The sequence below is a fragment of the Ahaetulla prasina genome, chromosome 2 (assembly GCF_028640845.1).
Source record: "Ahaetulla prasina isolate Xishuangbanna chromosome 2, ASM2864084v1, whole genome shotgun sequence".
NCBI classification, from domain to species: Eukaryota; Metazoa; Chordata; class Lepidosauria; order Squamata; family Colubridae; genus Ahaetulla; species Ahaetulla prasina.
This window is the reverse complement of record NC_080540.1, coordinates 27193249-27207167: the sequence shown is the minus strand read 5'-3', so window position 1 is coordinate 27207167 and position 13919 is coordinate 27193249. Positions and strand designations below refer to the sequence as shown.

At 42.0% G+C, this 13919-nt stretch overlaps 1 protein-coding gene across 1 annotated transcript; it reads left to right on the top strand.

The window, feature by feature from the left end:
- On the top strand, nucleotides 1–11140 carry LOC131190444 (vomeronasal type-2 receptor 26-like). Its single transcript, XM_058167767.1, has 6 exons — nucleotides 1–161; nucleotides 2122–2413; nucleotides 2563–3375; nucleotides 8488–8614; nucleotides 10245–10737; nucleotides 10960–11140. The coding sequence occupies exons 1-6, from the start codon at nucleotides 1–3 to the stop codon at nucleotides 11138–11140; spliced, it is 2067 nt and encodes a 688-aa protein (XP_058023750.1).
- The last annotated feature ends 2779 nt before the right edge of the window (nucleotides 11141–13919 follow it).

The window sequence follows — 13919 nt, the reverse complement described above, 5'->3', positions numbered from 1 at the left end:
ATGCACAAAGCCAAATGCCTCCTGACTCTGCAGCAGAGTGAAGTGGACCCGCAGCATCATTACAAGCCAGGAGATTATATCATTAGCGGCATAGTCTCTGCAATGGATGCTCGGTTTCAATTATTAAGCTTTGCTGGAAGCCCTTCAACAAAATTCTCACAGTAAGTCAATTGTCCTGCACTGCATTATGGTCACTCCAATTAATGTCTACAGGTTCTTCAAGGTGTTTGCTCATTGATCTCTTCTTTTTGCTAGCCGTCTTTCTGATTCTATCTTGGGGTCCCTGTTGCCCAGTGCAGATCACAAAACTCATTTCAAACTTTAACCTATAAAACCCCAAGCATGATATTTTCCCCCATCCACTTTCAATGATATCCTATGAGCAGAGTTAAAATGCTTCTCTCCTTGATTATTTTCCACCCATTGCTTCTTGTTCTACCCTTAGGTGCTTTGGAGAATAGTTTGACTCCCTCTTCTTTGTGGCAATCCCCGAGATATTGGAACACTGCTATCATGTCTCCCCTAGTCCTTCTTTTCATTAAACTAGGCATACCGAGTTTCTGCAACCGTTCTTCATATTTTTTAGCCTCCAGTCCCCTAATCATCTTTGTTGCTCTTCTCTGCACTCCTTCTAGAGTCTCAACATCCTTTTTACATCGTGGCGACCAAAACTGAATGCAATATTCCAAGTGTGTCCTTACCAAGGCATTATAAAGTGGTATTAACACTTCACGTGATCTTGATTCTATCCCTCTGTTTATGCAGCCCAGAACTCTGTTGGCTTTTTGGCAGCTGCTGCACACTGCTGGCTCATATCTAAATGGTTGTCCACTAGGGCTCCAAGATCCCGCTCATAGTTACTACTATTGAGCAAGCTATCACATATGCCTTGCTCAATAGTAGTAACTGTGAGAGGGATCTTGGAGTCCTAGTGGACAACCATTTAAATTGATATCTCTCTGAGTATATCAGTCATGTTTATTATGACAGAGGAAGTAGCTCATCAAAAGCAGAAAAATATGCTAAAAGATCAGCACGTGAAATTGAAATTGTGCTAGTTTAACCAATTAGGAGAGTGGTTTTTTTATATTATTATTATTATTATTATTATTATTATTATTATTATTATTATTATTATTATTATTATTATTATTATTATTATTTTATTTACACAAAATGACAGTATACACAGCAAACAAGATAACTATGCTGGATTTCGTATCACAGATCACTAGTCGAACACTTCCCAAGCGTTTAGGACTACGTGATGTATCGGCGAATTATGCGAGCAGATCCCATTAAGATGGCCTTCTGCAGCTGACCAATGGTGATCTTGTCAGCACCAATCGCTTTTAAATGCTTGCCTAGGTCTTTAGGCACAGCTCCCAGTGTGCTGAGTACCACTGGAACCACCTGCACTGGTTTATGCTAGAGTCTCTCCAACTTGATTCTCAAATCTTGATATCTGGTGACTTTTTCAAGTTGTTTCTCATCAATTCTGCTGTCACCAGGTATAGCAATGTCGACTATCCACACTTTTTTCTTTTCCACAATCGTGATATCCAGGGTATTGTGTTCCAAAACTTTATCAGTCTGTATTCGGAAATCCCACAGTAGTTTTGCATGCTCATTTTCAATCACTTTTTCAGGCTTATGATCCCACCAGTTCTTTGCTACAGGCAGATGGTGACACAAGTTTCAGTGGACCATCTGAGGGACTGTGTTGTGACATTGTTTGTAGTCTGTCTGAGCTATTGTCTTACAACAGCTCAGTATGTGATCAATGGTTTCATCTGCTTCTTTGCAGAGTCTGCATTTGGGATCATCAGTAGATTTTTCTATTCTGGCATTTGTTCTAATGGCTTGTTCTTGGGCCGCAAGAATTAGGCCTTCTGTTTCTTTCTTCAATGTTCCATTATTATTATTATTATTATTATTATTATTATTATTATTATTATTATTATTATTATTATTATTATTATTATTATTATTATTATTATTTGTTAATAGTTTGGAATATTGCAAACCGTTTGGAAGAAAAATTGTGATTTGAGTTTATTAAAAGTATTATCCTGGAATGGAAGCTAAATGTTATTTACATTGATGTGTTTGTACCTGCAGAAAATCACCAAAGCTTTATTGGAAATTTATGCCCTTCCTTTTTGCTATTGAGGACATCAACCGGGATGACCACCTCTTACCCAACATCACCCTGGGTTATAATATCTATGAGAACTTCTTCAAGGTAGAGATGACTACAGATCCTTTGCTGGACCTGCTTTCAGATGGGGAGGCCAATGTGCCCAACTACAGGTGTGGAAGGCAGAGAAACACAGTGGCTGTTCTGGAAGACGTGGAGACTGGCATCTCCATCCAGATGTCAACCTTGTTGGGCACTTACAAAATCCCCCAGGTGTGTCTTTCTTGGGGAGACCGTTTTGAGTCATGAAACTTTGAATCAGAGTTCCTCTGCAAATGAAAAAAACATGGCTTTTTAAATGGAAATGATAGGAGTTGGATGTTGCTTGTTACATATAAAATACCTTCTTCCATTTCTTTCAGATCAGTTATAATTTGGCTTCCATGACTCTGATGGATAAAACTCATTTTCCTTTCTTCTACCCAATGCTCCCTACTGAAGGAATTGAATACCCAGGGATCACCCAGCTTCTTCTCTACTTCAAGTGGACCTTGGTTGGTCTCATCGCTCCAGAAACCGACCAGGGGGAGAGGTTCATGAGGACAATGTCTTCTTTGATGTTAAGGAACGGGATTTGTGCAGTTCTATATCAAAGCTTTACACTGAATTTTGCAGATATGACTTTCAATTCAGATGAATATTACAAATGGGTAAAAGTCAATGTCTTTGTTTATGGCTCAGAGACTAGTTCGTTCTTGATAGGAATGAGAATTATAGATGCGATCCTTACCCATCTTTCGAAACATGTTGTAGGTAAAGTCTGGATCAACACAGCTCAGTGGGTTTTTAGTCTTGATTTTATGTTTAACGTGTATTCCTTGAAACACATTGGTGCTTTTTTTTCCTTTCTGATAAAGGAAAGGAAATGGGCAAGCCGTGGTGCTTTTGGTATCTTTATTGACTTCCTAGTTGATTTTTTGGAGAAAACTTTTAGATGTTCATCCCCCAAGGACGCCTTTTCAGTAAAAGTCTGGAGACGGTGCAGACAGAGAGAAGAACTTGTGTCTCTGAGGAAGGAGGAGATAGATCAGATCCTGACCCTGGACAGCTACCTCATCTACAACACCATCTGGGCTGTTGGGAGGGCCTTAAATTCAGCTTACATATCCACATCCAAGAGATCAGTGAGGAACAGAAGTATGAAGATGGATGCTCCAAGGCTGAAGACTTGGCAGGTATTTCCTTTCCATTAATCACATTTCCTTCAAATATGGGAATTAGTTTTATAAGGTTTTTTTTAAAATTTCCATTTATATTCCGCCCTTCTCCGAAGACTCAGGGCGGCTTACACTATGTCAAGCAATAGTCTTCATCCATTTGTATATTATATACAAAGTCAACTTATTGCCCCCAACAATCTGGGTCCTCATTTTACTTACCTTATAAAGGATGGAAGGCTGAGTCAACCTTGGGCTTGGTGGGGCTTGAACCTGCAGTAATTGCAAGCAGCTGCTGTTAATAACAGACTGTCTTACCAGCTTGATTGTTTATTCTGAAAAAAAAATTAAATTATTCTGAAAGTCAAATTCAATCTAATTCCAACTTTTCATTTACTTCATTTTTCTCTTCTATTTCACTATGATCCTTTTGTGTTGGCAATATTTTCTTGTTTTTGAGGCCGGGAGCATTGGAATAATCCATAAATCCATAATTTTTCCTTCTTAATATGATACCTGTACTCTTAACATACTTCCTTGTATTCAACTCCCTTATATTTTATATCTTATGATTGCCTGCTTTGTAACCTCAATATAAATGAGGAACTGAAAGTGTCAGCTGTACAGGAACATTCCTGAAACTTACAAGAGATGGAACATAACAGGAAGCCATATGGGTGGTGTATGATATTTGCTCAACCGTTACCATATTTGGATATTAGGTGCTTTTTGCTATATGAAATGTATTGTTAAGACATGAAACTGTACTTTATGTAATTTTCCATAGTTACTTCTGCTTTTTGAATTAAGGTCTTTAAAACCACCTGCCCGGGCGTATCCCGGGCAGTCCAGACTTTGGTGTTTGAACACACTGGGCTCTGATGCATCAAAAAAGTCTGTTTCTCTCACCTTCCTGGTCTCGAGTCTTTCTCTTGGCAAAGTGTATGTCAGCCTCCACTCGAAACTTCGTATCTCTTTGTACTCCTTATATTCAGTTGTTAGATAGCATGGGATTGCATTTCTAATGTAAATAGCTATTGGATTCAAGTTAAGTAGAGAGGGGCCTTTAAGAGTTTTGGTCTGACATAATTAAGGTGGGAGGGGAGATTAATGTTTTGAATTCAACAGGAATGTTTGAGCGCGAACTCTAATGGACATTGCATTCCTGATATGATTGACAACCAGAGACCTGCGGAAGAAGATTACCACGGGACCCCGGGAAGGAGCTGGCATTGGACCAGACCTGATGACCTTTTGGGAAAGAGGAGGGAGGAATAGGGTGATACGGATTGTTAGCCATATTTTGTCTCAGATCCAACTTAGCTCTGCTGCTATCCAGATGTAACTAGTAAAAGTACTTTTCTTTATTTGCAAATGAAGTCAAGGTGTATCCTTTCCTGGTTATAATCAGAGGCAGCAACTGGACAACTGGACTTTGCTGCTACATTTTAACTTTTCAAAGCAAATACATTGGTGATTTGATTGTTCAGTCATCTTTTTTTCCCTCAAACTGGTGGTATAAACAAGAAGTCCACTTGAGTTTACATATTAGAATATTAGAGACAATGAGGTAATTCTCTCCAATGTCAGCAAGAAATGATACGCAGCCAGAAGAGAGATGTTGTGGACCAAAATCGCCACGGAATAACAAATAGGAAAGTAAGCATAATGAAGCTTTCTACTTTCTTCATACAATCAGTGATAAACATTATAGGAAAATCTAACAACAACCCTCAAGTTAAAATAAAATCTGAATGGCTGAAACTTCCTTGCTCCCGTTGCGAACTGGTAGTAGAGGTAAGTAGAACCTATTGCTGCTTTACAGTCATTGTTCTGAACGTGGTGGTGCAGTGGTTAGAATGCAAGCTAACTCACTGCTCACTCCAGGAGTTCAATTCTGAATGGCTCAAGGTTGACTCATCCTTCTGTCCTTCTGCAGATGGTAAAATGAGCACCCAGATTATTTTTGGCAATATGCTGACTGTGTAAAAAAAAAAACCACTTAGGGAGGGCTGTATATAAGTCTGAGTACTATTGCTATATATTTAAACATGAAGTTAGCAGCTGTTATTATTCATCTGCTTATTATTGTTACTGCTGATCCAAGAACAAATCTGACAATAAAACCTGTTTTTTTTTTGAGCAGACAGACAGAAATGTTTGGATCCCTACCAGCAGAGGTTAAGGAGGTCTTTTTCAAAGATCCTCTGATGTTCCTTCTAAACTCTAAAATAATATCTATCTTGTTTTCTTTCCAGCTGCACCCTTTCCTTCAAAGCTCTCAGTTTAACAATAATTCCATAGAAAGGGTATATTTGGATGAGAAGGGAGATATTACAGCTGACCTGGACATTGTGAACTGGGTCATTTTCTCAAATGAATCTGTCAAGAGAGTGAAATCTGGGATTCTAAAAAAACGGGGGTCTCAGGATTTTAAATTATCCATTGACCAGATGAGCATCGCACAGGTGGAAATGCTGAGCAAGGTGCTACTGATGTTTATTTTATTTCACCGGAGGGGGCAAACACGGTATTGCAGTTGGGGGGTTGGTAGGGAATAGCTTTCATTGCCTTTGAGTTTTCACATCAGCTGATCAGATTCTCAAGAGTGAGAACTTCATCATTGGCTATTCAGGTGGCCATGAACAATAATCTTCAATTTTCATGCAAACTGTTCACTATGTCTATGGGGAGAGAGGCAGACTGAGGGAGTTATTCAAGTAATGTGGTTTAACTAGCCAAAGCAAAACCTCCAGGCAATATATAACCCTGGGCAATTAACCACTGTATCCAAGTTTAAAATGAAAGTCTAAATCTGTAGCATGTGTGAAACATTTAATGGAAAGAGAAACAGAGGAGGAGTGTGTGCAGTTCAATCTTTTTCATCTTCCTCACATTTCCTATTGGCTTCTACCAGTGGTGGGTTGCTAGTGTCTGCACAGGTTCTGGAGAACCGGTAGTAAAAAAAGGTAGTAGTTCGCAGAACCGGTAGTAAAAGATGGCTGGCCACGCCTCCGAACCGGTCGCCGGTCGCTCGCCCCGGCCGCCATGTTTGTTGCTGCCAGATTCTTCATGAATGCACATCCCATTGCCTTGCAAGTCTATTGGGATGCACATGTGCAAGGAACATGGCTGCCGCCGCCACCCCTGCTGCCACCTCCTCTGGCGCTACCGCCACCACCGCTGCCTCTGCTGCTGCTGCCCCCACCCCCGCTGCCGCCTCTGGCGCTACTGCTGCTGCTGCCCCTGCAGCCCCCGCTGTGGCCCCCGCTGCCTCCTCTGCCGCTACTGCCACGTTCGCCGCATCCCCGGGAACCAGGATGCCATGCTGCTGCCCCCGCAGCTTGCCGCAGCCAAAGCCATGTTCCGCAGCCTGAAGCTCCTGTTTTGGCCTCCGCCTGAAGCTCCTGTTCTGGGTGCTTAGTACCTAGACCAGGCATCTTCAAACTTGGCTCCTTTAAGACTTGTGGACCAATCAACTCCCAGAGTGTTTGGGTGTTGAAGTCCACAAGTCTTAAAGGAGCCAAGTTTGCAGACACCTGTCCTAGACTTTAAAGGAGAGAGAGAGGGAGAGAGGGAGAGAGAAAGAGAGAGAGAGAGAAGGAAAGAAAGAGAGAAAAAGAGAAATAAAGGGAGAGAGAAGAAAGAAAGAAAGAAAGAAAGAAAGAAAGAAAGAAAGAAAGAAAGAAAGAAAGAAAGAGAGAGAGAGAGAGAGAGAGAAAGATTGATTCCTGGATGGTTGATTGATGGCACAAAATAATCCAATTTGATTTGTGGCACAAAATAATGCAAAAGAGAAAGAAAAAGAAAAAGAAAAAGGAGAGACAAGAAAGAAAGAGAGAAAGAAAGAAGGAAAGAGGGAGAGAGAGAGAGAAAAGAAAGAATGAAAGAGAGAGAGAGAGAGAGAAAGAAAGAAAGAAAGAAAAAGAAAGAAAGGGAGAGAAGAAAGAAAAAGAAAGAAAGTGAGAGAGAAAAGAAAGAATAAAAGAAAAAGAAAAAGAAAGGGAGAGAAGAAAGAAAGAGAGAAAGAAAGTAAAAGAGAAAGAAAGGGAGAGAGAAGAAAGAGATAAAGAAAGAAGAAAGAGAAAGGAATGGAGAGAGAGAGAGAGAAAGAGAAAGAGAAAGAAGAGGAAGGAAGAACCACAAACCCTGGCACTAGACGTGGCTTCAGAAGACACTTTGAAACAGGACAGCAATCTAGGGCTGGAAGGGACCTTAGAGGCCATCTAATTTAACCCCTTCCTCTAGCAAGAAACCTTACATCTCTAGATTATTTTGGTGCCTCTAATGGAGAGGAAAATTGCCAGAAAGGAGAAGGAGTTTACTAGGACAAGGCTGCCATGCAGAGGAAGGCAGAGATAGTCCTTGTCTTATGACCAGAATTGAGCCCAAAATTTTGGTTGCTAAGCAAGAGCGTTGTTAAGTGAGTTTCACCACATTTTACTCAACCCATGATCTCTCCTGGCTCTAACAGTCATGTGCAAGTTAGGGAAGAACATCTGAAGGTGTGTGTAATGTTCTAAATGTACAGAAGTTATAGTTAAATGTGTGGCAGAAAGTGGACTCTAGGTGTGTTTTTCCAAATGTAGTGAGTGAGGTTGAATGTGTACAGTTTTAGAAGAGGTGTGTGTGTGTGTACATACAGTATATATGTAGTAGATGATGTATCTTTTTGTGTGCCTATACACGCTATACTACATATATGGCATATATACATAGGATTTAATAGTATATTTTGGATGTTCAGTAGTAGTAAATAAATAGACAGGGAAATTGACTTGAGTGACATCAACCTTTGATGTGAGTGACATCAAGTTGGCCACACCCACCCAGTCACATGATTACCCAGCTACGCCCACCCAGTCACATGACCACCAAGCCACGCCCACCCAGTCACATGACCAAGCCATGCCCACTGTCATATGACCATCAAGCCACGCCCACAAAATAAGCCACGCCCACAGAACTGGTAGTAAAAAAAATTAGGACCTACCCCTGGCTTCTACTTAGTCAAAGCTAAATCTTGTACTAAACTTTCTGCCTCTTTTCTGGAAAGAAGTTATTTTTCTGTTATTTTATGCATGCCACTCGTTTTGCTATCCAAAGATTTGTCTCCTTTTCTCTCCTCAGCCCTTGCCACCCTCTACATGTGTGGAAAGCTGTCGTCCTGGGTTTAAGAAAGTACCTCAAGAAGGGGAGCCCATTTGCTGCTACGACTGTCATCGTTGTGCAGAAGGAACCATCTCCGCCATAGAAGGTGGGTGACACCAGAAAATGGGGCAGGCTTTAGGGAGGTCTATAGAAGCAGCCATTGCTCATGCAAGGTGTTTTTTTTTTTAAATAGGCATGGTTGTTTTACAAATAAACTCTTTTTTCCATAATAAATGAAAAGAAATAATCTTGGAGGTAAAATGGGGAGCCAGATATTAAAAGACAGGTAATCAACAACACCTTGGAATTAGAAGAGGGATGGCATTTCTTGCTCTTCATCTTATTTCAACTTCTACAATTTTCTTGTTATCTCTGAAAAAATGGAGGAATTCTTTCTTCTCCTCTACCCTCCTGCCTCTATCCCTGAATCTAGTAATACTGAAGGATGAACCTGTTTAACAGTCCCAGAAACATGTCTGGCCCTGAATCCATCTTCCCTCCCTCTCTCCCTCCCCCTTTCCTCCCTTCCATACACCCTCCGTCCTTCCCTCCCTCCCTCCCTTCCATCCTCCCTCCCTCCCATCCTTCCTTCCTTCTTCCCTCCCTCCCTTCCTTTCTCTCTCCCCCTCCCTTCCATCCTCCCTCCCTCCCTCCCTCCCATCCTTCCTTCCTTCTTCCCTCCCTCCCTTCCTCTCTCCCCCTTCCTTCCATCCTCCTTCCTTCTTCCTTCCTTCCTCTCCTCCCTCCTTCCTCCTCCTCCCTCCTTCCATCCTCCTTCCTTCTTCCTCCCTCCCTTCCATCCTCCCTCCCTCCTCCCATCCTCCTCCTCCTCCCTCCTCCTTCCTTCTTCCCTCCCTCCCACCCTTCCTCTCTCTCCATTCCTTCCATCCTCCCTCCCTCCCTCCCTTCCTTCCATCCTCCGTCCCTCCCTCCCTTCCTTCCATCCTCCCTCCCTCCCCCTCCCTCCCTTCCTTCCATCTTCCGTCCCTCCCTCCCTCTCTCCCTTCTTTCCTTGATAAGAAATGAGGGAATTGGTCTTTTGTGCAAGTGGGTGAAATGGACAAGAGTTTCTCTTCTGGCTGGACTCATAGGAAGAATGCTAAAAGTGAGGCCAGCCTTTTCCCTCATCCCTCAAAAGAGATGCCCAAGGTGACAGAAGCCGTTGGTGTTTGCTTTGCTGGAATGGGTGGGAGAATAAAGAAAGAGAGGAACTGAGGCAAATATATATGTACCAGCATAGCGTTTCAGGATCCAATCTGAGTCAGTCACCGGGACAAAAGTTTAGTCTTCCAAGCTGTCAGATTGTGATGGAGCCTGTGCTGATGGACTGATTCAGACTGGATCCTGAGACAGAGGAATACCTCAGGCAGAGTAACTGCTGTCATATTTCCTTGGTCAAATCATGGTGGGAAACTGACATTTGCAAAGGGGGGGTTTAATGAAAGTGTTTTCCTAACCTCCAGTTTATTCATACAGAAGACCAGACAAATCAGAATTGGAAGAGGTCTTTGAAGCCTTGAGTCTCACATTTTACTCATTCCTAGTCTTGAAATAGTCCAGTTTTGGAGGTCCCGATGACTATTTCTCCATGGATTAATGCTAAGAGGTTTGCAGAGTGCTTTGCTTTTCATTTCTGGAAGGTGGTTAATGACGTTTGTAATAAACATTTTCACTCCAATTATGCCGCTGGAGGGAAGAACCTGCTTTATGGTATATTGTAATATTTCTCTTTTCAGATGCTGAAAAATGCACCGAATGTCCTGCAGATCAACATCCAAACATCAACCAAGATGAATGTATACCTAAGACAGAAACTTTCCTATCCTTTCGAGAAAATTTGGGGATCAGCCTAGCTTCTCTTGCCTCTTTCCTCTCTTTAGTAACAGGTTTCGTCTTGGGAATCTTCATTAAATTCCGAGAAACTCCCATCGTCAGAGCCAATAATCGGGACCTTTCCTACATCCTCCTCATCTCCCTCCTGCTTTCCTTCTTGACATCGTTCTTATTCATTGGCCAGCCGAGGAAAGCCACTTGTCTTCTCCAACAAACAGCCTTCAGCAACATCTTCACAGTTGCCATTTCTACAGTCTTGGCCAAAACAGTCACTGTGGTATTAGCTTTCTTTGCCACAAAACCAGGGAATAATTTGCAAAGATGGTTAGGGAAGACCTTGTCCAATTCTATCATCCTTTCATGTTCTGGTGTCCAAGTTCTCCTCGGCAGCATCTGGTTGGGCACTTTTCCCCCATTCCCTGAGTCAGACATGCACTCACAATCTGAGGAAATCATCCTGCAATGTAATCAAAGCTCCGTTGCCATGTTCTACCTTGCCCTTGGCTACATGGGCTTCCTGGCTCTCATCTGCTTTACGGTGGCTTTTCTGGCCAGGAATCTACCTGGGGCCTTCAATGAAGCCAAGCTCATCACCTTCAGCATGCTGGTCTTCTGCAGTGTCTGGATATCCTTCGTTCCCACTTACCTCAGCACCAAGGGGAAGTATATGGTGGCTGTGCAGGTCTTCTCCATCTTGGCCTCCAGTACTGGCCTGCTAGGCTGCATCTTCATCCCCAAGTGCTACATTATCTTTTTAAGACCATCACTGAATACAAAAGAACATTTGATGTCAAAATAAAAGAGTAGTTAACTTTTTGTATGACTTTCCTTCCTATACCAGTTAATATCCAGTAGCCGGTGCCCCTTGGACATATCCAAATTGCAACTAATAGGGAAATTGACACGTAATCTGTGTATTCCTTTTGTCCCCTGCAAACTTTTCACCTTTGACCGATCATGTTGGGCAGAAGCCATGGATGAATAGATTTCATATCTATTAGATTAATATATGATGGATCTTGTCCCAGATCTTGAAGAGGCCCAGTGATTGTCAGCCCCAGCTCTTTTAGATAAAGTCCTGTAAATAAGCAATAAAGCAATAAAGCAGTGTTCTGTTCAAAGGTTACCCAGCTGTCAAGATCACTTCCACATATACTGGTTAAGATTATGAGGTTGAGTTAGCTTCTACCCAAACTCTCTTGGTCCTTCTCTAACTTTGGGAAATACTATCTGCAAATCATCACATTTTAGAGGTCCATGATACATGGAAAACCATTAGTAGACTTCTTTTTAGGTTGGGATAGTCCAGTGGTGAAATCCACTTTTTTTTTACTACCGGTTCTGTGGGGCGTGGCTTGATGGGCATGGTGTGGCTTGGTGGGTGTGGCAGGGGAAGGATACTGCAAAATCTCCATTCCCTCCCCACTCTTGGGGAAAGGATGTTGCAAAATCTCCCATTCTCACCTCACCCTGGGGCCAGCCAGGGGTGGTATTTGTTGTTTCTCCAAACTACTCAAAATTTCCACTACCGGTTCTCCAGAACCTGTCAGAACCTGCTGGATTTCACCCCTGAGATAGTCTCTTAATGGAACTGTTGTTGCATTTCATTTCTATTTGGTGTAGGGTCTATGGTGTAGGGTTTCCTGCCTGGGCAGGGGATTGGACTAGAAGACCTCCAAGGTCCCTTCTGATATTATTATTATGATGATGATGATGATGATGATGATGATTATGATGATTATGATTATTATGATTATTATGATTATGATGATTATGATGATGATGATGATTGTTATTATGATTATGATTATGATTATGATTATGATTATGATTATTATGATTATTATGATTATTATGATTATTATGATTATGATTATGATTATGATTATGATTATGATTATGATTATGATTATGATTATGATTATTATTGTTATTGTTATTGTTATTGTTATTGTTATTGTTATTGTTATTGTTATTATTATTATTATATTATATAGCCACTCATTTCACTTTTGTGACACTTGGTGGCATACAGTTAAAATATAAATAGTCCCAAAGGAGGAAAAAAACCCAGCCATACAAACAATACAAATATTAACAACAGTTAAAAATGAGATGTACAATAAAGATATTCAAGAACAGTACAGCTGTTTTATGGATGCATGTCTCTGATACCCCCCAACCCTACCCCCAGGCCAATTGGCAAAGATAGGATTTCAGGTCCTCCTTGGAGGCCAGCTAGATTGGGGTCAGCTTGACCTTTTGAGGAAATGTGTGCCATACAGTTGGTTCAACAGCAAAAATGGCTCTGAACCAGGGGTTGGTTTTACTTACCTTTACTACCAGTTTGCAATGGGATTGTGCACGTGTGTTCACTTCGCTCACACACATGCCAAGCTTCTGCGCATGTGCAGATTGCCTATGACAACATCGGGGTTGGTGGGCAGCACCTCTTCACCAATTTTACTACCGGTTCTTGGGAACCGGTCCGAATTGGGGACAACTCACCAGTACTCTGAATTTCAGAATTCCACAAGATGACGCTCTCCAATGGATGTAATGTATAGCAAACTTCTTCTGCTGGACCTGATGGGATGGGTAGATGACACTGGGAAGAGGTAGCGCCAGGAAAAATAATCAAAATCAACTTGAATTCTTTGGAAAGGGTACTTCTCTCTAGAAAGTCGAGACAGATCTGGCCTTAGTATTTATTTATTTATTTATTTATTTATTTATTTATTTATTTATTTATTTATTATTTATATTTTTATACCGCCCTTCTCCAAAGACTCAGGGCGGTGTATAGCCAGAATAAAACAGTAACAGAATGGTTAAAAAAAATATATCAATAAAAATCTAATTCAATTTGGCTAAAAGTTAAAAATAATAAGATAAAAAATATAAAAGACCCTATAAAACCCTATAATCCCATTAAAATTCCCATTAGGCCAGCCCTGCTCAATGAAATAAAAAAAGTCTTGAGCTCACGCTTAAAGGTCCGGAGGTCAGGGAGTATGCGTAGCCCCACAGGTAGTTTGTTCCACAAGGCAGGTGCCCCCACAGAGTAGTTCGTTCCATAGCCCCACAGGTAGTTCGTTCCATAAGGCAGGTGCCCCCACAGAGTAGTTCATTCCATAGCCCCACAGGTAGTTCGTTCCATAAGGCAGGTGCCCCCACAAAGAATGCTCTTCCCCTGGGAGCCGCCAGCCGGCATTGTTTGGCTGACGGCACCCTAAGGAGGCCCTCCCTGTGAGAGCGCACAGGTCGATGGGAGGTTGTTGGTGGCAGTACCTTCCCTTGGAATGGTCACCTTCCCTTGGAATGGGCTAAAGAAACTGCACAGATGCTAACTATCTCCAAGGCCAGAGATGTCAAACTGAAGGGGCTGGATCCGGCCTGTAGGGTGCTTAGATCTGGCATGCAGGGCTGCTCTGGAAACAACGAAGGACTGGCCCACGGCCCTCCTGAGCTCTGTTTTTTCTGGCAGAGGGTTGCAGGAGGCTGTCACAGCCAAAACCGGAGCTTGGGAGCCCGTTTTCATTGGCAGAAAACTCAGGCCACCACAGGCGCCCTTGACA